The sequence below is a fragment of the Sinohyriopsis cumingii genome, chromosome 3 (genome assembly GCF_028554795.1).
Source record: "Sinohyriopsis cumingii isolate HCF-2022 chromosome 3, ASM2855479v2, whole genome shotgun sequence".
NCBI lineage: Eukaryota > Metazoa > Mollusca > Bivalvia > Unionida > Unionidae > Sinohyriopsis > Sinohyriopsis cumingii.
In genome coordinates, this window is record NC_142963.1 from 39873879 (window position 1) to 39900979 (window position 27101).

Here is a 27101-nt window from a genome sequence, read left to right on the forward strand (position 1 = left end):
ACATAATATCAATAATGCTTTGTATATAGCCTAAATGGCTAAACCACGTCTGCCAAGGCTATAATATATATCTCTGATTGTACTGATTGTTATTAATGTGGCTTCTTATTTTCCATGGTTTACTGACAGCATCGCTTGTTTATTCCGTACTGGCTATAGACAAGGTTTTGGCTTTGAAGGTTGTAAATTCCTATTATTTCCGGTTTATCTTGGTCTGTTCTTATTAATTTTATGGCCGTCGTGAATGTTAGTGCAGTATTGCTCACTTATTCAACTTTCCTTCTATTAAGTTTCTGAAACATTAAGTTTGTACATGTCAATTATGGCCAGATTCAACAAGAGATAAAAAAAATAATAACTAAAGCACACTACTTGCAGGTTAATGACACAATTTATCATGTAAATTTCTCCAGCAATTTCATTTTTGGTTTAGTTTTTTGTATGACTTGGTCAGGGTTCAAACCCATAACTTCCCACATCTAAGGCAGAAGCTTTAACCACATAGGCCACCAGAGTGGTACCAATCATTTGTGGCCCCCCCCCCCCCAACTCTTACATATGTTCAAAGGAAAGTAACTCCCAAAGTTATAGGAAGTTGAGAATTACATCTGTCTGAGAAAGAAAAATATAAAACAAACCCATCCATGCAAATATGGCACCATGTGACACCCATGAAAATATAGCACTGTGTGAGTAAAGAAACAACAGTTTGGTTTTAAACATTCAGAAGATAAAAATGTTATGGGCCACCAGTCAACAATTAGGTTAGAAACTACAACTTGATAAATTATTTGACCAAAATATGTGCATTTTTTATATCCTTCATGCTTTTCATTCTTAAAATTGGTAGGGGTACAAACATGAGAGTAAGCATATAATATATACATGTATATCGTTATATAATGGAATCTATGACCGTGTCTCTTTGAACTCTTTATACTGATAGGTTTTTAGCAAGGGGCTGGCACTCTGACATTTATATTCACAATATGCTATTTACCAAAATCAATTACCAAACTCAGCATCAACATAGTATTTATTTAATCAGTGTTAGGTCTTTATACCTTTACTTGTTTTTACATTTTCTTTTCTGCACAAATCAAGATGTTAGAAAGGTTCAGGTAAATGTTTAAATGGCGCAAATGGCACTGTATAAGCCGTATGAGGGCTCCAAGCACTTAAATGTTAAAATATTAAAAGATAAAAGTAATTTATTCATTAGATTTGCACACAAACTAAAACTACATACGCTTCCATTCATTAGTTAGATACAGTTATTCAGCTTAGAAAAACAGGTGTTACATAGCACATTTTTTGGTTGGGGATATGCTGTTAAACAGGGTGACCCCCTCAACTGCACCAATAATGTAGCGTTATACCAAGAGTTCATATGCTACATGACATCAAGATAAAAGTCAAGTTTTTTTGTGAACTATAACACTGACTATAGCTTATGAAAATTAATAATGCAAAAATGTTACATTCATTTACTAGCGATGACTGCATCTCAAATAAATGTGTTTAGTACTCTCCTTTTATCACAATGTACTTTATATACTCGCTTATAAGTTGAGTCAAACTGCAAACAATAAAAATTCTGATCTGCCATAGCATAATGCAGCTGCAGATTAGGGTCTATGTTGTTTGTTTTACAGATTACTTCTAACAAACTGCAAAGACCCATGCAGTGGCAGATCTGGGTCTGTGCACTCTGCAAGGAGTAATAAGTAGAACAAATAACAATGATCCTAATCTGCAGGTGCATTATGTTTCAGCAGATCTGGATCTTTTTTGTTTGCTGTTTGACTTGACTTATAAGCAAGTATATACAGTAAATTGTGAAAATGAGGCTTAGTCTTGTTAAAACTGTTTGAAAAGTCGTTTAGACCCTTCTACAATAAACTGCCACCATATCCTACATGGTAAATATGCTAACGAGTATGGCATATAAAATAATCTGGCATAATATCACATGCAGCAGAAAGGAAGAACAACAAGAATTGTTAGATGCAATAAAGGATGTATATATTCAAAATGATAAAATAACAAATTCCATTTGAAATTAATAGGTAGAGAGATTCTTTCTCCAACAATTCTTAATTGTTGTGTTTTAATTTTGATTATCAGTCTAAAAGGAACCAAAATGAATACATTTTTTTGCAGTTTTACAATTTTCATGCAGTCAGAAAACACTATTGAATGACTGCCATGCTTTAAGCAATAGATTTAAGCATTAGATAAGCATATATTTGGGACTATTCTATTTAAAAATATTTATGATGGGGGAAGGTGGGAGGCAACTTTTTATCAAAAGGAAAAACATTTACATGAGAAATGAATGAATATACTCTGAATGGAAATTTTACTTAATTCCATTAAGCAGTTTTAAAAAATATGGCTGTTTAACTTTAAAAACATAGATAGTCTTTGTTCTGAAAGTTGGCATAAGGGAAAGCAAATTTTTAAATAGGTTTCTCCACAAATGCTTGCCAACAAAATTACATCAGGATACCTTTCTCTGCTACCTCTGAATCCAGCCCACCCGGATAGACAAAAAAAATATACTTCTGTCCTAATAGTATATAAAGAGAAGCAACTCTCATGGGTTATCTCCCCATTCTACCTGCTAGGTCACTGCTTTTATTCCCAGATATAAGCAGCAACCTTTATTTGAGCAAAAGCTTAAAGGATGCTCATTTTTCATGGATGGGGGGATTATTAGTAATATAATCAGGAAAGTGTTATCAAAGAAATATAATTTACTAAAAAAAAGTTTGCATTCTCCATCAAATACATTACCTGTTCACATTACCATATATGCCAACTCCTGGTGAGGAAAAAGTGTAATCCAAGTGGACAAAAAAGAGTAATCTGAGCATAAAAAGAGTAATCCACATATAGCATGATACAAATTCAATAAGCATATGTACAAAATGATTTATTTACCACTTCTGATCTTTTAACATTAAGTACTGCTTCAAATCTTCATATACAGCACTTAGAGCTTTAAAAAGCAAAAGTCTCTCATACTGCATTTCAAAACACTTTGTAGCAGATGAGATTATGAATGTTTTGCACACCAGAAGAGATCCAAGTGACGAATTACAGAGCCTGGATCTGAATTCAGTACATATATTAGTTTTGTTAACAATACTGAACAATCTCTATCAGCTTTACAATGATAAAGAACCAATATTCCTTTCATAACCTAACAAAAGAAGAGGAAATATATATCTTCCAGTTATTGGATCTTTTAATTGGGAAATAAGGTGCCATTGCACATAAACTCTATCCACATGAAGTACGTTGTCAGGTAGAATGCTAACTTGATACTTTATGGCATCTTCTAATTTATCAGCAGCCTTTCCTGCAGCATGGTGCATCATATGACAAGGATAAGCTGATACGTACAACGATGGAGACATTTTTCAAAATACAGAATGCAACTCATTTATGAATTCCAGTCATCACTGATGCATTAACAGCTCAAAACCCCATAGAATTCTGCCAACTTATGTTTATTCAAAGCACTATTAAGCAAATAAAAAATGGTTTCTCTAGTGAAATCTACTGTTAATTCTGATAATCAAAGAAGAGCACTCTGACTTTGCCCTTTTTCATTGTCAAAATCTCTTACACAGACTGGGTACAACATTTTGTCATCATAATCACTGCTCCTGTCTGTTGCAATATTAAAGGGCCCACTTTTCATGGCTTCTGCAATTTTAAGTGAATTATCTTCTGCTAAATACCTAACAATATTAGATGATTTTGTTCTTGCAGATCCATATTTTCTGCAACTTTGGAATCAGGAAACATCTGTTTGAACAAAGGACCAACATAGTCTTCAAATGCTCTAGTCCATGTTCTATTAAGAACTCGGTAAATAATGCATCTGCATTTATTATTTCTGCTTTAAAAAATAAGTTACAAGTTACCTTAGTATCTGAGTTTGTAAACGAGCTAATTTAAGGTTTCTTTGTTATACCATCATGACCAATATTAAAATCCTTTCCACACAGCCTGCAGTAGGCTTGAAGCTGCCCTATAATGTAACGCTGTCTTGTGCAATTCATGTATTCATCTCTGAATCAGTTTTTCATCTTTTTCTAATCCATCTTTGAAATTATTTGAAAAACATTTTTGCTCTAACACACGCATGTACTAGAATAAATCTGACTTGACTTTTAGTGCCAAATACCTACAGACTGGTTCTGTATCAGATATTAAATTAGAACAAAGAATCTGCAAGCGAAGATTAAAAATTAGAAAACATGTCTGTACTCTCCTAATAAAGCCATACAGCTGCTGTAAATATAAACCAAGGTCAAACGTTTGAAAGTAAAACCATCATGTTTCTTGGAAATAAGGCAGATGCTATAAATATAACATAACACTGTTAAGAAAGTGCATGCAAGGTTATGGACAAGCATACTCTTTTGTTGTAGTTACCTAGCAACTGTCTTTTCTAGAATACAGTCTGAAAGATTAATGGGTTGTTAATACAAATAAGAAACAAATCATTAATTTTTGAGAGGGGATCATAATTGAAAACGTGTAATCGGAATATGTTTATGCATAAGGTGTAATTTCATGAAAAAAGCATAATGATTATGCCAAAAGCTTATTGGTTGCCACGTATGCATTACATTAGGAGAATAGGTAAGAAGAAGAGACAAATGATGAGCACCCTACTTCTACCTGTGTTATCCATAAGGAGAATGAGCCCGCTACTAACACATGAAATTCTTTTATTCTTAATTTAGCACAAGTGGACACCTTTGTTTATTCACTTGAGGGAGATAACAGTGGGATAATGCAATTTGTCATGGAGTCACCCAAATTTTTCTCCTGCAGAGCCATCTAGTTGAGGGATCAAGGCACTAAAAAGGGACAATGGCACTGACTCTATACCAGTCCAGAAAACATGTCACTTCCCTTGATAAGCCTTCAGAGTAGAGAGCCTTTTGCTCCTGAAATTCTTCCTGCAACTGAATGTCTGAATTCTTTCTCTGCAAGTCTGTCCTGGCATGAGCCAAGCTTGAAGAAGAGTCAGAAAACGGATTAAACACCTGTGATCTTAATTGCTTGATTCAGCAGATTCTTGACCCAAGACTTGTAACATCTGGGAAGCGTTATCATGCAATTCTGACTCTGTATTTTCTGTACTAATTTTGATACTAAGACTGGAGAGGAGTGTAAGCAAAGGCCCTTAACCCCTCCCAAATGACTGATAGTCATACAGGGCCCAGGCTTCTGGGTCTGGTAATAGAGACAAAAGTGGGCAGCTTGTGGTTCCACTTTGTCATAAACAGGTTGATCATTGGACAAACACAAACACAAAAAAAATTATGACAAACCATTCAGTGAAGTGACCATTCCGTATGAATAAACTGACCCTGTCTGGATAGAACAATGGTCATAACACTAAGTCTGCCAGGAATGTGTCTGAGTTGCATGTTGATCTCGAGCTGGTAACACCAACTAAGAAACTCAAACCAGTAGGCATACTTTTGCCTAGCTAAACCTTCTGTCCCTCTGTTATGGCTAGCGGGGTGGGTTCCTAAACAAGGTTACACGTTAAAGAGCCAGATGGGTAGTTCTTGAGCTGCCTTCCTCTGAACTTCTTTAATTTTGTTCCCAAACTGCATTGGTAGCCTAATGGTCCAATAATTCTTAAAACCAAGTGTGAGCTATTCTGTTAATGACATAAGCAATTTGGGCACTGACTCCATGGTGTGTTGGTTTGCAGATTTTTTCACTAGTTGGAAAATCACTAAATGTGGCCAGATCCAGCATCAAAGACATCACAACAACATTTCTAACCAGCTTTGCTGAGGCAAGAAACACATTCTTATAATCCTTATGAAACAGTGAGGCAACCATGTTAACTGCAGTTACATACTTATCTAGTGCTGGTAGCCCAGTATGGTAGATGGTGCAATGTGTCCTGTACTAATGCAGTGAGAACGTGGCTGGTATCTGACTTTCCAAAAAGGCTTTTTGCATTCCACTGGTCACAGACTAATTCTCCGAAAAGGCTTTTTGCATTCCACTGGTCACAGACTAATTCAGAGAGCTGATCATAAACTTTCTTAATGTTTGCAGACTGTGTAATCAGAGGGAATAAATGGGACTCATCCTCATCATAAATGATGATCAATGCTTTGATATGTATGATATCACAAACTTCCCTATACTCAGTTAGATACTTGAGATAGGAGAGGGTACATTTTTCGGACAGGCAATAATCACTCAGAAAAAGAAGTATAAAATAAGACAAAAAGTGCAAACTACACAAACAATATAACATTTATTGACATATAACACTACTATTGTGCACATGCACACATTCCACTAGCATTATCTCTCATGATGATAGTGAAATGAGGAATGAAATAATAACATTAGTAAAAACTAAAGCCAGCAACACTAGGTGTATCTCTTGACTGGCTACCTATAACGTAAACTCTGTCCTCTCCATCATCAGATCAGAGAATGGTTGCTGGTCAGAAGTATATTCACACTCATTGTTGGCATACTTTTGGTCCTTGTCTGCTTCCATTTTATGATAAACCATATCCCATGGTAACTGTAATGCAATCCCATTGTCCCTAAACAGAACAAGGCTAATACCCTGCAGGTAGGCAGGCAAAACAGGAAAAACTGGATCTGTTAGGTGATTTTGTTGCACCTGGACAGATGGCTGATTACCCAAGAACTGGTCGACTTTGGTACCAATTGTGCTGCCGAGCAGAATAGCTGCATTTTCCACTACATCTATGTCCCAATCTGCATGTGTAACCATGGGTTTGGTTACATGGACAGTTCTTTCACAAAGATTCTTGTCCATATAAATATATGAAACCATTATGTCAATATGCATCAATGGTGACATGTTTTACCGTGTGGTCTCAAAAGATGAAATCCAAGAATGGGATAAATTTCAATACATATCTTCCAGATTTGAAAAATAATGCATACCACCTGTTTATGAATCAATATCAGTCCAAACAGTTGTATTAACAGGAGGCTATTATCCTATATGATGTGTATGGAAGGAAAACTTAAAACTGGCAACTCACTGTGGTGGGAAGGGGAAGTAATGGGCAAGAGTTACTGCCCTTCGTATATATTCTATAGACTGAAAAGATAAATTTCGTCTTATTAACAGGGCTAGACTTGGGAGGTAGCAGGCTTACATTCCTAATGTGATCAGAGAATGTATTCAAAGGAAATGTATCAGCCAACAATAACTTTCAGTTTTCTTATGTAAACAGTCATACAAATGTTGAAATTAGTCAAGATAGTAACCAAGGCAAACAGAATGCCTCCCGAACATAACACCTATAATGACTAAATTGTTCCAGTGGGCCTAACTGTTTACTTCATGTAAAGGAATGTAAAGATGACATAACAATGAATACTTTTTGGACCGTTTTTATCAGTTAGTACACGTTTCAATCTACTATTATCCTGTGCAAAGTAAATTTTACAATTCAGTAATGCACTGATGATACTGAATCAGCTTCTGCTGCTATAAATTTCATTTTGTTACCTAATACACCAAAACAGCGTGTATGTGTGTGTGTGTGTGTGATTTGGATTTTTAACACAGCTTTAACAATCTTTCAGTCATATCGCTATGATGTCTGCAGTGTGGCAGTTTATAATGATTTCTAGCAATGGGGCATCATGCCGCAGACATGTGGCATGATGTCCCATCCAGTCACATTATCCCGACACCCGGCCGACCAGTCCTAACAATAACCTCTTAATGCTGAGCGCCAAGCAAGGCAGCTGTTAGTACCATTTCTTAAGTCTTTGGTATGACTCGGCCAGGAATCGAACCCACGACTTCCCGCATCCGAGGCGGGCGCTCTAACCATTAAGCCACCGGAGCGGTTCTACACCCAAACAAACCAAAACAAATCAAATATAGTCACGCTTTTAAAATATATGATAAATAATGAATATGAATTTAGATTATGGAGATATTGCTGGTTGCTTCTGATGGAACTTTCAACACTTTATTTGCCATATCATCTTAAGGAAATGAGAGTGAGGTGCCCTTCCCAAAGACCCACGAAGGCAACTTATAAAGTCTGGCCTAAATGGATGCTGAATCTGCAACCCTTGCTTTATGGGTCTGATTCTTAGACAAGCAAATCAACTACCACATCTCCAAGATTATGGAGATAATGAGAAACCAGTTTATAAAGCTGTCTGATTCATGCAGCCTATTGTGATAACCTACTACTTTGTACTACAGCAAGATAACTATAAATAATTTGTTACGTAAAACCAAACTTTAAACAACATACTATACGACATTGAGAAGAAAAGTGTTGTTTTAAATAAAATCAAATTACATCCAAATAAAATCCAAATTAAATCAAAATTAAATTCAATTTATAACCAAATTAACAAGCAAAGCAACATCAATGCATCAGGAAAATTGAAAATTGCAGAAATCATGGAATTACACATTAAAAGAGTGCTTCAAAAAACAACAAATCCCACAGTATTTTCTATATGTTTCACATTTAAATGGTTTGTCACATGCAGTTTGTTTTCCTTTAAGTGTAATGGTAACAGAAAAGAATTCAAATTATACAGAGAAAAGGTTTAAACCCCATCCCATTCGAATGCAAAATAGCGTGATCCATCTACCCCTGATAGCTTTTGACGGAATAGCTCAGCACATATATTAAAACATAAATTTATCTTTTCTAATGACTGATTAGAAAATTTTCATTGCATTTGAAAGTGGAAAATATACAATTGCTGAAATTTGTGCAACTTCTATATTTTGCTGGAATTAAAATCACTGCTCTTCAAATGAAGAATTAAACTGTAGAAATCAATAATGCATTGATATGGTTACCTCTCTAGAACAGCACACTAATTATTGTAAGTTAAACATGTTAATGGCGATATGAGCAAACTTGAAAACTTGGTAAGGAACAAACCATCTACTTGATCGGTTTCATCTGGTTCAGTGCCTGGTCCAGTCACTGTACAGACAGAAGAAAAAAGAAAAACAATATTTCATTATTGATGGATATTTTGAAGGCAATGACACTCTGATAACTAACAATAATTTCAAGGAATCCACATGGTCATTATCTTCAATCTCTTTTATCTGTGGCATATTTAAACCACTCCCTGATATTCTTGAGAAACTGCAACATGCCAACTGTGGTAACAAAATTATTTCTTATATGCTGGAGTTGAGACTGTTGCAAGATATCTGTTATAGCAATACAAAATTCTTTATCACTGTCTCTGACCTTGAACTTCGTGTCAAGGATAATATCACGATGTACCAACATGCTAAGTTTGTTGAAATCTATAATTAATGAAATTACTGAAATGGTATCATTCAAAGTTCAAAGTATCCTTCAGTTACATCCAAAAACTGAGTTCGATAAAAAATCTATTCATACTTGCACTGTATATACTTGCTTATAAGAGGAGTCCAACTGCAAACAAAACAGACCCAGAAATGCTGACATATTAGGAGCAATCAATAGAACAAACAATACGGACCCTAATATGAAGGAGCATTATGCTATGACAGATCAGGATATTTGTTATTTGCAATTTGACTTGACTTATGAGTTTATATGGTATGTCTTACTATGCACACGTTGATACTCCCATGTCAATATGATCATCTCTTCAAGAGAAGTACTAACAGCAAGATTTTCAAGATAGGCCACCACTGTCATCATATTGGAGGTATGATCAGAACCAATTAGATATACGTCTTTCAGTTAAACCCATGTCTATTTCACCATCTGTTCAGAAGATGCAACCATAATAAGATTTTTAAAAATGGCAATCATGGCAACCACACAGTAGGTCTGATCAGAACCTCTTTTATTTCAGATCTTTTACAAATGAAATCTTTAAGTAAGAATCCCATATCCCCACAATAACCCATGTATGAGAGGCAGCTAAAACAAGATTCTCAAGATGGCTACCACAGCCATAAAAAAATATGTCTGATCAGTGCCATATTCATTTAGAATCAACTAGAGATCATAAAGAGTATTTTACTAAAAAGGCAATGTCTCTATGACCATCTGTTGAGCAGTTGCAATAACAAAACTTACTGTAACCATAATGGATGTCCAGGGGGTACCAATGTTTCATTAAGGACCAACTCGACTTTGGAATGACTTTGTGTGTAAAGTTTTATGGGAATCCTTGAGAAGTTTACAGTGACTAGCAATAACAAACTTTATATAATGAATGAATGACAAACTGAAAAAACAATAGACATTAATACAAGCTATTCTGGTCTATGACCATTAGAACTAGCAAAATATGAAAGGTAATACTGCAGTTAAACCTGAAATGATCCCTGGTAGCAAATTTCACATTTTGCTTTTCATAGCTATGGGATGATGAGATGGTAAAATTGAGCATAACTTCTGGAGATCACAGAATGCAGCTACAGGTGCAGATTTTCAGTTCTAATAGAATTTGTACCATATACATTGAAAATGTCTGATAGTAAAAAAATAATAAACAGCATATATACTTTCATTTTAAAATATACATTTTGTATTAGAATTTTATTTCTGACAGCAATATTTCAACTTCAATAACCAAAATCTGACTTTTCAAGGGCAGAAAAAAAAGAAGACCAAGTGGGCATGATATCGCTCACCTGGGTAGTTGACATGTCAGCTTGTGAATGCAGACACAGATCAAAATAGTAGAGGGGAATGAAAAGCATTGAGCTGATAGTTCTGACAGCTAGTGTCATGCATCTTCAAATCATTATCAAAATTGGTAAATGAAACCTTGATATATCACTCATTTTATCGTCAAAAACGGTTGATATGACCTAGAAATCTGAAATGCATATTTTAGTTATATCTTTTAGTTCAGTTTAAGTGTAATGATCATAAATGCAATGTGTAATGTTGTATTCAATATGAAATGCGTCAATCTACCATAACAGCTATGAGCACAAATATTTCTGTGAAAACCTATGTGCTGACAATGTTTTGATATCTACTTTGCGTATGTATTTGTTGCAATCAGATTGGTATTTGTTGTACTGTTGTATTGAATTAAAAGTCTTTTATATCAAATAAAGGTGGTGAAACAAATGATAAATTAAAAAGCATGCAAATCCAACCTGCTTATGAGCTAGTGGCTCTGGTTGAATGACCTCAAACACTGTTCCAATTTTTGTTGTTGTGTGAAGGTAATAAATAGCAAGATAGCAAGATAACCATGTGAACATGAGTACTTGATGACATAAAATTCTGTTTCACAAATGTGTTTTATTAATGAGGAGCTAGTTTCATAGTTTGTAGTTAATTTGTAATTATTGAATTGGTACTTGGAGATTTCTTCATGGATGAGAAGAACTTTCACTATTACTTGTAATGAAATCTTTGCATCAATATTTTACTAACAGAACAATTAAAATATTACTTTTGACAATGATGGCTGTATCATGAACAAAGTGTTCAGGTTATTTTTAATAAAAGGAATTTTGTTTGATTGTGAATTTGTGTTCGCATGAGTGAGGTGCCCTTCCCAAAGACCCACGAAGGCAACTTACAAAGACTGGCTTAAATGGATGCTGAATCTGCAACCCTTGCTTTATGGGTCTGATTCTTAGACAGGCAAATCAACTACCACAGCTCCAAGATTATAGAGATAATGAGAAACCAGTTTATATAGCTGTCTGATTCATGCAGCCTACTGTCAGAACCTACTACTTTGTACTATAGCAAGATAACTATAAATAATTTGTTATGTAAAACCAAACCTTTTGCAAGATACTCTCAGATACTGACAAGAAACGTGTTGTTTTAAACAAAATCAAATTATATCCAAATTATATCCAGACTTTGTAACTGACTGTTGTCGAGTTGCACAACTGGAATGAATTTAACTAGATTAAAGGTATGGACAATTACTGCTTTCAGAGGTGAAGAGCTCGCAAGCATGGCAACATCGCATGCATCAGGAAAATTTAAAATTGCCGAAATCATGGAATTATACATCAAAAGAGTGCTTCAAAAAACAACAAATCCCACAGTATTTTCTATATGTTTCACATTTAAATGGTTTGTCACATGCAGTTTGTTTTCCTTTAAGTGTAATGGTAACAGAAAAGAATTCAAATTATACAGAGAAAAGGTTTAAACCCCATACCATTCAAATGCAAAATAGTGTGATCCATCTACCCCAGATAGCTTTTGACAGAATAGCTCAGCACATATATTAAAACATAACTTTCTCTTTTCTAATGACTGATAAGAAAATTTTCATTACATTTGAAAGTGGAAAATATACAATTGCTGAAATTTGTGCAACTTCTATATTTTGCTGGAATTAAAATCATTACTCTTCAAATGAAGAATTAAACTGTAGAAGATATCAATAATACATTGATATGGTTACCTCTCTACCACAGCACACAAATTATTTTTAAGTTAAACATGTTAATGACGATATGAGCAAACTTGAAAACTTGGTAAGGAACAAACCATGAACTTCATCTGTTTCCTCTGATTCAGTGTCTGGTCCTGTCATTGTACAGATAGAATAAAAACAGGAAAACAATACTTCAATATTGATGGATATTTTGAAGGCAATGACACTCTGATAGCTAACAATAATTTCAAGGAATCTGCATGGTCAGTATCTTTAATCTCTTTTACCTGTAGCATATTTAAACTATCCCATGATATTCTTGAGAAAATGCAACATGCCAACTGTGGTAACAAAATTATTTCTTATATGCTGGAGTTGAGACTGTTGCAAGATATCTGTTATAGCAATACAAAATTCTTCATCATTGTCTTTGACCTTGAACTTCGTGTCAAGGATAATATCAAGATGTACCAACATGCTAAGTTTGTTGAAATCTATAATTAATGAAATTACTGAAATGGTATCATTCAAAATTGAAGGTATTCTTCAGCTACATCCAAAAACTGAATTCGATAAAAAATCTTTTCATACTTGTACTGTAAGTACTTCCTTATAAGAGTCCAACTGCAAACAAAACAGACCCAGAAATGCCAGCATATTAGGAGCAATCAATAGAACAAACAATGTAGACCCTAATATGAAGGAGCATTATGCTATGACAGATCAGGATCTTTGTTGTTTGCAATTTGACTTGACTTATGAGTTTATATGGTATGTGCTAATATGCACATGTTGATATGACCGTGTCAATATGATCATCCCTCCAAGAGAAGTAGTGATAGCAAGATTTTCAAGATGGCCACCACAGTCATCATATTGGAGGTCTGATCAATACCAATTTGATATCATACATCTTTCAGTTAAACCCGTGTCTATTTCACCATCTGTTCAAAAGATGTAACCGTAACAAGATTTTCCAAAATGGCTACTATGCCAACCACACAGTTGTTGTTGTTGTTGTTGTAGGGTTTAACGCCATTTTTCAGCACACGATAGGCTACACATGGCAGCCAGTATTAATGGTGGAGGAAGAACCCGGGAAAACCCCGGAAAGAACCACCGACCCATGAGAAGCTACTGGCAAGCTTTCTTACATACCCACATTAGCTGAGTCTGAGACTTGAACCCATGCAGACAGAAGTGAGATGGCAGTGATCTGAAACAGAGAGCGCTTTAGACCACCAGGCCACTCGGGACCCTGCAACCACACAGTAGGTCTGATCAGAACCAGTTTCATTTAAGACTCCCATATCCCCACAATAACTCAAGATGGCTACCACAGCCATAAAAAATGTGTCTGAACAGTGCCATCTTCATTTAGAATCAACTAGACATCATAAAAAGTATTTAACTAAAAAGCCAATGTCTTTATGGCCATCTGTTAAGCAGATGCAATAACAAAACTTGCTGTAACCATACTGGATGTCCAGGAGGCACCCATGTTTCATTAAGGACCAACTCCACTTTGGGATGAATGTGTGTTTGCAGGGAATAGCAAAAACAAGATTGTCAAGATGGCTACCACAGTCATCAAACTATATGTCTGATCAGTGCCATCTTCATTTAGAATCAACTAGACATCATAAAAAGTATTTAACTGAAAAGCCAATGTCTTTATGGCCATCTGTTAAGCAGATGCAATAACAAAACTTGCTGTAACCATACTGGATGTCCAGGAGGCACCCATGTTTCATTAAGGACCAACTCCACTTTGGGATGAATGTGTGTTTGCAGGGAATAGCAAAAACAAGATTGTCAAGATGGCTACCACAGTCATCAAACTATATGTCTGATCAGTGCCATCTTCATTTAGAATCAACTAGACATCATAAAAAGTATTTAACTGAAAAGCCAATGTCTTTATGACCATCTGTTAAGCAGATGCAATAACAAAACTTGCTGTGACCATACTGGATGTCCAGGGGGCACCCATGTTTCATTAAGGACCAACTCAGCTTTGGGATGAATGTGTGTGTAAAGTTTTATGGGAAGTTTACAAGGATTAGCAATAACAAACTTGTCATAATTAATGAACGACAGATTGAAAAAAACAACAGACCTTAATACAAGCTATTCTGGTCTATGACCATTAGAACTAGCAAAATATGAAAGGTAATACTGCAATTAAACCTGAAATGATCCCTGGCAACAAATTTCACATTTTGCTCTTCACATCTATGGGTTGATGAGATGGTCAAATAGTAATTGAGTATGACTTCTAGAAATCACAGAATGCAGCTACAGTTGCAGATTTTCATTTCTAATAAAATTTGTACCATATACATTGAAAAGGTTTGCTAATACAAAATAATAAATAACAAATATACTTTCATTTGAAAATATACATTTTGTATTAGAATTATTTTTGACAGCAATATTTCAACTTCAATAACCAAAATCTGATTCTTCAAGGGACAGAAAAAAAGATCAAGTGGGCATGATATCGCTCACATGGGTAGTTGACATGTCAGCTTGTGAATGCAGACACAGATCAAAATAGTAGAGGGGAATGAAAAGCATTGAGCTGATAGTTCTGACATGCTAGTGTCATGCATCTTCTTTCCTAGACCATATATACCACTCACTCAATAACTCTCAACCTGATAACTCATGAAATAGCTTATAACACATGATCAGTCATGGATTCAATTTTTTTTAACCAAGAAAGTACCAATAATTTGACCCCTATTTGTTGAATATGAAGAAAATCATGATCAAAATCGGTAAATGAAACCTTGATATATCACTCATTTTATCATCAAAAACTGTTGATATAACCTAGAAATCTGAATCAATATTAGGAAATTATCAACTTTTAATAAGAAGTCATGTATTTTCTTCAAAATTCTTTCTAAATAACATGCTTGGTACAATGTAAATAACTGTATACAATGAAATTTTGAACAATGAAACTTGCACTAATTCCTACTTGAGGCAGCATTAACATAAATAAATGCCAATTAAATAAGTTTTTTCTAATCAAGTGAAATGCGCATTTAAGTTATATCTTTTAGTTCAGTTTTAAGTGTAATGATCATAAATACAAGGTGTAATGTTGTATTCAAATAAGAAATATGTTTCTGTGAGAACAAATGTGCTGACAATGTTTTGATACCAAATTTGCGCACGTATTTGTTGTAATCAGACTGGCATTTCTTGTACTGAATTACAAGTCTTTTGTATCAAACAAAGGTGGTGGAACAAACGATAAGTTACACGGCATGCAAATCCAACCTGCTTATGAGCCACTGGCCCCTGATCAGTGACAGGTCATCAAACACTGTTACAATTTATTTTTGGGGGCCCCAAGTGGCCGAGTGGTCTAAAGCACTCTCCATTACGGATCACTGCCATCTCACCTCTGTCTGCATGGGTTTGAGTCTCTGATTCAACCAATGTCGTTATGTGAGAACGCTTGCCAGTAGCTTCTCGAGGGTCAGTGGTTCTTTCCGGGGATTTCCCGGGTTCTTCCTCCACCATTAATACTGGCCGCCATGTATAGCCTATCGTGTGCTGAAAAATGGCGTTAAACCCTACAACAACAACAATTTGTTTTGTGTGAACGTACTAAATAATTAAACTACTATAAATTAGCATACTCATTCACAACTGTGATCAAAGATAGCAAGACAACCAAGCGAACATGAATACTTGATGACATAAAATTCTGTTTCACAGATAAGTTTTATTAATGAGGAGCTAGTTTCAAAGTTTGTAGTTAATTTGTAATTACTGAATCGGCACTGGGAGATTTCCTCATGTATGAGAAGAACTTTCACTATTACTTGCAATGAAATCATTGCATCAATATTTTACAAACTGAACAATAAAAAATTTACTTTCAACAATGACGGCTGTTTTACGAACCAAGTGTTCAGGTTATTTTTAATAAAAGGAATCTTGTTTGATTGTGAATTTGAATCAATAAATAGCCTGGGTCCCTAATTAGTATGCTCCTTGCGTTGCACTCCTTTACAGTAGAGAGCAAAGCAGGGAACATATGGATCAGGGAACATACTACTCAGCAACAACATAAAGCAGTGATGTAATACACAATGTGTTCACATACAAACCAGTTGTAATAATGTTCACAATCTCTCAGTGGTTGGACATCTTCAAAATAAGGATCATCTTTACATAAAAACAAATAACTTGATTAGAAAAAGCTCTTTACTGACAATTATTCCCAATGCGATTTTAAAATGAATATTCAGCCATTAAACAGACCAATTTGCTTCACTCGTAGTGGTTTTCTCAATATCCAGCAAGGATGACATCATTTCATATTGTTATGGAGGTCCTTCGATAACTTTTGCCCTAGCTTATAGTGCGGTCAATGTTTATAGACCCCACTGTGCGTGAGTTATTAAGGAGAGGTGTATATTAGTTCACTTTCTCTTCACAAACAGAAAAAGCCATTTATACTACTAAGTTACACTGTCCCCTGGATATCTTCTGATCCCTGTTGACTAAGTCCTGATTCATAACTAGAAGATGCAGTATCGCCTCATTATTATGAGAGTATGTTGCACATAACTGAACTCATTATCCAAGATCTTGATGATGTAAGGTTACATACCAAATCTGATCAAAAAAATGGATTCCAGTGTGTTTCTTCATTAGTTGCATAATCAGCCCCATTCAGGAATATGGCTCATAATCAACCTAACCTGAGATATTGATAACAGAAGTTTTCACATCAAATCTGATTAGACATATGACCTCCAAAAGTCTTTAAAACTTCAGCCAACAGAATGCAAGATCACCAAATTAAATATATGTCACTATTAATCCAAGTTGTCAGAAACCTGATGATTTAAGTTTACATGCAAAATCTGATCCAAAATGAGCCCTCTTGACTGTTCACCATTTTAGTCAATCAGACACAATATCACTGCAGCAGTATGCAATGACGACACTTGTAACTGAACGCATCTCAGATCTTGATGCCTGTAGCTTAAATATCAAATGTGATCAGAAATATGGACTGTACTGTTCACAAGCTCAGTCAACAGATGAAAGATCACCTCATTAGTATGCATGAATATCACTCATATTCAAAATCATCTAAGGTCTTGATAACATTACCTACCAAACTGACTAAACTCAGATCAGAAATAAACCTTCTAGAGAGTTCACAAACAAGTGTTGATGGACAAATAGATGGATGATGACAGACAGACAACAAATGATGGGCCATGCCATAAGCTCGCTTGGCCTTTCTTTGGTCAGGCATGGTTTGGTGCATTATGGCATTTAATTATAATATGGATATTATTACCATCATGTGTAGCATTTAATTATAAAATGGATATTATTACCATCATATGTGGCATATAATTATAATCTGGATATTATTACCATCATGTGGATATTATTATCATCATGTATGGCACTTAATCATAATATGGATATTATTACCACCATGCAATGCATTTAATTATAAAATGTATATTATTACCATCATGCATGGCATTTAAATATAAAATGTATATTATTTCCATGGCATTTAATCATAACATGGATATTATTACCATCATGCATGGCATTTAATTATAAAACATATATTATTATCAGCATGTATGGCATTTAATTATAAAATGTATATTATTACCATCATGCATGGCATTTAATTATAAAATGTATATTATTTCCATGGCATTTAATCATAACATGGATATTATTACCATCATGCATGGCATTTAATTATAAAACATATATTATTATCAGCATGTATGGCATTTAATTATAAAATGGATATTATTACCATCATGTATGGCATTTAATTATAAAATGGATATTATTACCAGCATATGGATATTATCAACATGTATGGCATTTAATATTAATATGGATATTATTACCATCATGTGGATATTATTATCATCATGTATGGCATTTAACATTAATATGGATATTATTACCATCATGTGGATATTAATTATCATCATGTATGGCATTTAATATTAATATGGATATTTCCACCATGCAATGCATTTAATTATAAAATGGATATTATTACCAGCATGTATGGCATTTAATTATAAAATGGATATTATTACCATCATGTGGATATTATTATCATCATGTATGGCATTTAATATTAATATTGATATTATTACCACCATGCAATGCATTTAATTATAAAATGGATATTATTACCAGCATGTGTGGCATGAAATTACAATATGGATATTATTACCATCATATATGGCATTTAATTTGAGTATGGATATTATTACCAGCAGATACAGCATTAAATTATAATATGGATATTATTACTATCATGTGGATATTATTACATTATGTATGGCATTTAATTATAATATGGATACTATTACCATCAAGTGGATATTATCACCATCATGCAATGCATTTAATTATAAAATGTATATTATTACCATCATGTATGGCATTTAATTATAAAATGTATATTATTACCAGCATATGGATATTATTACCATCATATATTGTATTTAATTTTAGTATGGATATTATTACCAGCATGCTTAGCATTAAATTATAAAATGTGTATTATTACCATCATGTGGATAGTATTACCATCATGTATGGCATTTAATATTAATATGTATATTATTACTATCATGTATAGCATTTAATTATAAAGTGGACATAATTACCAGCATGTGTGGCATTAAATTACAATATGGATCTTATTACCAGCATATGGATATTATTACCATCATGTATGGCATTTAATTTGAGTATGGATATTATTACCAGCATGTATAGCATTAAATTATAATATGGATATTATTACTATCATGTGGATATTATTACCATCATGCATGGCATTTAATTTTAGAATGGATATTATTACCAGCATGTATAGCATTAAATTATAATATGGATATTATTACTATCATGTGGATATTATTACCATCATGTATGGCATTTAATATTAATATGGATCTTATTACTATCATGTATGGCATTATAATATAGATATTATTATGATCATGCATGGCATTTAATTATAAAATGTATATTATTACCTTCATTGGTATGGATTTGATTGTTGTCTATGTCTTCTAAAAATAGATAATAAGCAAATCTGAAGTACATGTAAATCCAAATGTTTTAACATCATAACATACAAATATTTCAGTATAGAAGAGGTACATACAATTTTAGTAAATCATCAAAGTGCAAAAATATGTTTAGTGCTAAAATGCTGGGTGCGCCAATCACATCCGACTGTATTCTATGCAGGTTTACATAAAGCATTGTTATTGCTTTATTTCAACACAAGGGAATTATAAAAATGAAAATCTGAATCTCTGCCAACATTAACAATGTGCACGGATGGACACACTCATGATAGGTATCAAAGGGATCACTATGTCCCTCTTCCACCAAGATGGGTTCACCATTGAAAATTGTGGCTAGTAGCGCCTAATGTTTGTTCAAGAATTACGTCACAATAATCATCAATGCTTACATGAACAATATACCATATATACTTGCTTATAAGACAAATCCAACTGCAAACTGCATAGACCAAGATCTGCTGGTGCATAATGTGCTGGCAGATCTGGGTCTGTGCAGTTTGTTAGGAGTAATCAGAAGAACATACAGCATAGACCCTGATCATAAAGGACATTATGCTGTGGTGGGCCACTGTGTTTTGTTTTGTTTGTGGTAAGACTCAACTTATAAATGAGTATATATGGTTATATCAATAATCCAGGCCCATTTGGCAATATAGATTTCATCCACATAGTTGTCATCCAAATCATCAAATTTTATTTGATGTGGAAATGTAAAAGATGTATCTGGATTCAATAAATGGCTTTGATAATCATACATTTGACTGTATCAACTCCTTATTCCCACATGCCATGTATTTGTATTATGAGGTTATACCCTTGTTCCAAGATCTGTGGCATTAACATACTTCAAGATATGCCAAAGTCTATAGTATTATGGAAGATGTAGCTCTACAATGATACAACATAATCTAGACCCCTATTCACATTAAAAAATACAGCCAAAACAACAACCATCGAGACAAGATTTTTGTTAGGATGAAAATTACTGGTTCTGGAACAGTTTGTCTCCAGATTTGTGACTTTAAGCTGTTAAGTGATGTTTATTTGCAAGACAATGTCATATTGTTAACCAGAATATAATACGACCTTGGTTTTTTTTCACCTTATACTGTTTCATGAGTGAATGGCAGATGCCTTCAAGCAATGGGTTGAATTTCTCTCTTTATAGTTTGTGATTTCGCTTGATCAAGTTTTCAGTCTGATCACATTCAAACCTTTGAGGACAACCAAACAGAATTTGTGTCTCTACATTCTTGTAAATGACCAATCTGTCGCATTACCCGACAAAAGCGATAAACACTATGAGTGCATACAGACTTCACGGATATATTTTTGCTTTTAATAAATTACTCGTAATGAAAAAAAAGTTAATAAATGGTAACAGTACAAGGTTAGTTTCTTTTATGTTATTATCAATTAAGCATTTTATTTATCTGTTTTACTGTAGCATGCAGTGTTTGTGTGTCTGTGTAAGCTGAACACAATTTATTTTGTTTCCCCCAAGTCTTGGGACATATGATCTGGGTGAGAGAGAAAAATCTTTGCCTAAGTTATGGGACAAGAGATTTTTTTTGTATTGTTTCCCAATATGTTTAGTAAATATGGTAAGTATAAAAATAAACTTTCCCTCTCTGTATCTCTATTTCTCCCTCTTTCTCTTCAAATTACATTTAATTTGTCTTCAAAATAATAATTTAGTTATTCATAATACCACTGCAATTAGAGCTATACAAGATTATTTTCAATTGTTTCTTTCTGTTTTCTAATACACTGTTCCATGTTGGTGTCATGACTGGCAAATTCATTTCATTTACTGATGTACATTGTAATAAGTAACATCTTTTGTGGACACAGTAGCAGTCTGTACAACCTAATAATCTGGATACATTTGCATCTGTATAATCAATATTTTACTATACTACATACGCTTCATTATTTTTTTTTCTCAAAAATTTAAACATTAATAAAAATGATACTCATGATGGGGCTGACACTTTACTGGCCAAAAACAATTTCCAAGAATCCAAGATAAACAGTTTCTTCTTTTTAGCTGCTGAGCATTAAACCATCTCTGATACTCTTGATATAACAAAATGTTCAAGATGGCCATCATGGTGGTTATGCTGGAGGTCATTTAGGTCATTCTGATAAAACCGTCTGTTCAAGGAAAATCTTTAACAAGGTTTACAATATAGTCATGGTGATGGCCATACTGGATATCCACCGTTTTCATTTACAACCAACTAGACCTTGGGATGAATGCATCTTTAAAGTTTTATGGCAAGTATCTTCCAAGTAGTTTTGAGGCAGTAGCAATAAAAAGTTTGTGATAATGTTAGGACATATGACAAACAATGCAAGATGGATGACAGACACAGGTCATCCCAAAAGCTCTCCTGGACTATGGACAGTAAAGTTCAAATTTACAGTAAACTTGAACAAAAAGTCCCTAGAAGGGGCTGATACTCTTCTGGATCAAAAGAACTTCCAGGAATTCAAGATAAGACATTTTCTTCCTTATACCTAGATAAGTCCATTTCTTCCTTATACCTGTGAAGTGTTGAAACCATCTTTGATATTCTTCAGTGATAACAATAGTTTCAAATTAGCTGCTGTGATGCACATATTGGATGTCAGCTTAGTACCATTAAGGAAAAAGTACATAAATATTTTGGCGAAAATCCCATATTATAATGATCACTCATTCAGGTAGTGCAGGGACAACATGGTGAAATCCCCCATGTCCCAATTCAATAATTTGTAGAGCACTGTGTGAAAAAAAGCATGATGTACATTGATGTTTGATGGCTGAGTGAAAGGCCAATTTTTGGTGTATTCCAATCCATACGTCACTTTTTGTGGAATAAATTTCTTACACATTTTAACAGTAGTGTACTAGCTTAATGACAAAATGGTATTAATACAGAAAATGAGACAAACGATTAATGATTAGTGCTGGTGGCGTTTGCACAGAAAAATATGAACTCAAGCAAATTATGATATAAGCTGATGTTTTAATATCTCAAAATTTCCTACACTTGAAAAAGCTGTCTTCATTAGGTGTTTGAAAAAATAAATTTATAGTTGCTATGAGTATGCACATGTACATGTGCCTTAAAAAAATTCCAGTTGGGCCCCAGTTTAGTATTTGTAAAACTTGTCTTCTAAATATAGATTAAGTACTTTAAAATGCCCGCTACAGGGCAAACTGTAATAATTATAGTTACTGTATGCTAACATCGGTACTATAGCTGTATGGAACTGTTACTGGCATCAGTGACCACTGCTGATATTGTGATTAGCACTTAACGGGATAAAAGTTATTTTATTCCTAATTTAAGCTGATGAAAAATTTGGGAATTCACAATGTTTTTGCATGCAGCGTGAATCCATGAATCGCTATCTAGAGTCATGAAATTCATGCCAAAATTGTGAGGGTTTGTGGGTCTGCTTATGCCTGGCACCATTTTCATTTAGAACCAACTAGGTGTCATATAATGTCTATTGGTGAAACCACATATTGATATATCCATTTAGGAAGGAGTTGAAATAATATTTTCAAGACATGACTTTCCATTCAGAACGAGTAGCAATAACAAGATTTTCAAGGTGGCTGCTGTGGTGGCCATATTGGACATCAGATCTGAGCATTTTCATAACAGACCAACTGGACAACATAAGAGATCTGGTGAAAACCACACATCAATACGACTTTCTGTTCATATGGAGAAGTGATAACAAGATTTCTGTTCTTTCTTTCGTTTTCACTAATAGCCATGTTTGAATATCTAATGCTTTTTTCACTTCTCTCCATCCATAAGAATCTCACAACATATTGATTGAAAGCCATGAGTGGAAATTACATCGACCAGGCACCCTATAAAAATGGATGGAAACTATAAAATGCTCTCTAATCATTTTAAAGGGTTAAAATACAAGAAGTACATGGAAAAGCTAATATTTTACTACCAAATTATACTAATGAAACTGACTGATTGAATACCTTTGCTGATTGCTAAATGAATCAGTAAGAAAATGAGGGAAGCATCATATACGGATAATTTTTCAATGGGTCTTTAAATTTATGGTTTGGCGTTAACAACAAAATACTAAGACACCCAAAAATGTTACTGAATGGTCTCCAAACAATTAGTAAAGAAACTGGATTCCAGATGTAATGTTTACAATCTTGAACGAAAGAGTAAACAGATAAATATCAGCAATCTTAATTTAAGAGTTACCTCCCTTTGCCTACATGACCTACAGACAAAAAGACATCAATTAATCTTTCTGGGAGGGTTAGATTCTGAGGCAGCAGAGTTACTTTATGAATGTTAACTTAATTGGGTAAAAAATCTGATGGAGAAAGGGTGAATGGGCACAACTCATTTGAAATTTTGGGCAATGAAAATACTGGATGATGAAAACAAGCAATACAATATGCTTCTGAGGACACATCTCTGATGATATAAAGCATCCTTTCAAAAGGGCAAGACAAGGACTACAGTGATACCTGGAGGCTACACATCTAAGCTGCAACCTCTTCATGTATCCTAAAAAAGCCTTCAAAAGCATCGTTTAGATAGATGTAAGTGGGGTCCATCAGAAGCAATAAGCCCGACTAAAAGGGATGCTAAAGCCCCCTATCACACAGACAGTATCAAAGGCACTTCTACTTCTGATAGGACTGCTCATTAAAAACTCATTCCTAACAAAGGGAATTTCAAATGCACTGAATGGATCCTAGAATTCCTCTGACTTTACATTATACAAACTGGAATGTTATATTCCCCTATAACTTGAATGAAAGGTATATCCCTCTTACATGGGATTAGTAAATGCGAGTATATATGTAAAATAATGGTTTCTTTATGATGTTACTCGTTCTTCCCGCTCTCATTTCTTTTCTCTCATCAATGAAAATAGACTGAATATGATGAGACAAATATTTTATACCTCTCGTTTACTTGATACAGTTGGATACAGTTGGATACAGTTGGATACAGTCTGAATAATCGGCATCAATTTCACTTTAATGCCAGTAAAAAGCCATAACCAGGCTACATTATCATCCGTAACTCATCTTTCCATCTTTATGTTTTGATATAGCACTGATTGTCTGAACTTGCCTGTTAAATGAATGTACAACTAAGTTTAAGAATCTTCAACAACACATCCTGTACAGACTTGTTATCTTTAAAGTATAAAAAGGAATGGGTCAACATAAAACTGAATATGCATGATGCAATGGCATTACTTTAATTAGCGTCGACATCTATTGTTCAAATTCATCAATGGAACAAAATGGCAAAGATTAAGATCTACTGGCACATTCTATCATTTTACTCTGACAATATAATGTGACTCTTTGTTTTTGATGGGGGAGGGATTGAGACCCTCCTACTATTCAGAAAGAGAACCACAAATTATGAGAAGACACACAACAGGCATACAAAAGAAATGATTCATATGCTGCTATCCCATTCATAGTTACTTTAAAGCATCCTTGTGTCTAAGATCAATGGGCAATTTGTTCCATATTTCGGTGATATGAGTAGTAAAGTTCTCAAAATGTCCAGTCTTCATCATAATCAATATCAGAGTCCAAAATACATATGAACTAATGATCACCCACTCAGTTCATTGGATCTAGCCAAGGTTACGATCCTTAGTACTTAAAATATCAACTTTCTCCATTAAAATGTTCTATCTTTTCATGAAAATCTGCCTTTCATATCACTGCCATCACTCACTGCTGTCTGCCCATTTGATTTCTGCATCTTAAAACTCAATATTTAAATAAAAATTGTATAATCTTTTTTCTTTTCAAACTCATGCTGTCACTTATGAAATAACATCTGTGTACCTTCTACGTTTATTTTCTTCCTTTAAAAGAATAGGCATAAAAAAAATGTTGCATTATATGGTTAAATGCACACTTCCACAAAGTGGAAGACAGAATGGAGTAAACATATGAACAGAATCATATCCTGCAAGAAAAGGTTGTTGTTGTTGTTGTTCTAGGGTTTAACGCCATTTTTCAGCACAAGATAGGCTATACATGGCGGCCAGTATAACTGGTGGAGGAAAAACCCTGGAAAACCCAGGGAAGAACCACCGACACACGAGAAGCTACTGGCAGGCTTTCCCACGTACCCACGCTAGCCGAGCCTTGGACTCGAACACACGCAGACAGAGGTGAGATGGCAGTGATCCGGAACGGTGAGCGCTTTAGACCACTCGGCCACTCGGGGCCCCGCAAGAAAAGGTAAAGTGTAAATGGAATTGTATCCCTTTTGACAAGGGTTTAACAAAAAGCTAAAGTATTAGTCTGTAAATAAACTCCACGAACCAGCACAAAACTTGGGATGTGAATACAGTGTGACCCTGCAATAGCATGCTCCTTTTAAACACAAGTTCGGATATAACACGGTCGTGGCATGGCTCTCGAAATTTAATTTACCTTTTTACAGGTGTTTTTCTTATACACAAAAAAATTCTTATAAGTGCAAAAAATAAAATAAGTAAAAGGTTTTATTATCATTTCAGAGAAGAGATTGCATATAAATTCGAATACAAGATGATTGTGGCGTGGCTCCTAAAATATCATATTCATGTATTATTCTCATACATGGAAAACATTTCTTCTTAAAAGTGCAAAAAATAACTTGTCGAAAGTTTATTATCATTTTGGGGAGGAAATCGCATATAAATTTGAATATAAAATGACTGTGGCGAGGCTCCTAAACTTTTAGAATCGGAAATAGGAGTATCTGAACAAGTGGCTGGGCCTTTTGAGAACTTTGATCTTTGTTTATTGTTGAAAGACAACAGCTCACAAGTGTTAATCTAATGAAGCCATCAAGTCTACTTTGTTTTTGTCTTCAATGCATTCTGTATACAGTCATTGCTCAAACAACATCCAACATAACGTTCTTTAAACTGCATACACAACCAAGCAACAAACAATGCGGTGGTTGATAAAAGATTCTCACCTGAATTTAAAAATCAATCAATTTAAGTACACTGCTCATCATCAAAGTCAATTGCTGAGCTAAACTTGTTCAAATTATGGGGCAACGATTTATAAAACATCAAAAAACGAATGCCGCCAACATGTGCATGTGGCTTGGCGGTGTTGTTTTATGCAATCAGTTGACCAGCGAATAATGTCATCCATGCCCAACAAATATACCCCCATTGTTTACTGGCAATTATTCTTGCTGTAGTCTTTCAAACTAATAGGAGTAAAAGTGTTAATTAGTGGACATTTTGAATGGGAAATGGGAAATGGAAACATAAAGCTTGTACAGTTAAAGAAAAGATTGAAGCTTAGGACACGATTAAGTCAAGTGCTAGACAATCACAAGCAGCTAAAGATTAAGGTGTGAATGAATCAACATTCCAAGGATAGAAGAGGGAAAAAGCAAAACTAAAAGATGTATGTGGATATGCGTGAGGGATTGATGAGGAAAAAAAGCAAGACTAGCAGGAGACACCCAACTTATGCAGCCCTGTATCAGTGGTTTATGCAGACTAGGACTGAAGGAGTGCCTT

At 34.4% G+C, this 27101-nt stretch overlaps 1 protein-coding gene across 6 annotated transcripts in view; it reads right to left on the reverse strand.

Moving 5' to 3' along the window:
* Positions 1-27101, reverse strand: part of LOC149802745 (uncharacterized) — a 135141-nt gene that overhangs the window by 20389 nt on the left and 87651 nt on the right. For 2 of the 6 annotated variants that reach the window (XM_089952158.1, XM_089952154.1), the window contains 3 exons: positions 19488-19523; positions 12525-12563; positions 8973-9017 (listed from right to left, as the gene is read on the reverse strand). The exons of 1 other annotated variant lie outside the window; for it this stretch is intronic. In XM_089952158.1, the coding sequence (XP_089808284.1) occupies positions 8973-9017; positions 12525-12563; positions 19488-19523 (120 nt within the window). The remainder of the gene's footprint in view (positions 1-8972; positions 9018-12524; positions 12564-19487; positions 19524-27101) is intronic. 3 more of the 6 variants (XM_089952155.1, XM_089952156.1, XM_089952157.1) reach the window with 3 other exon arrangements.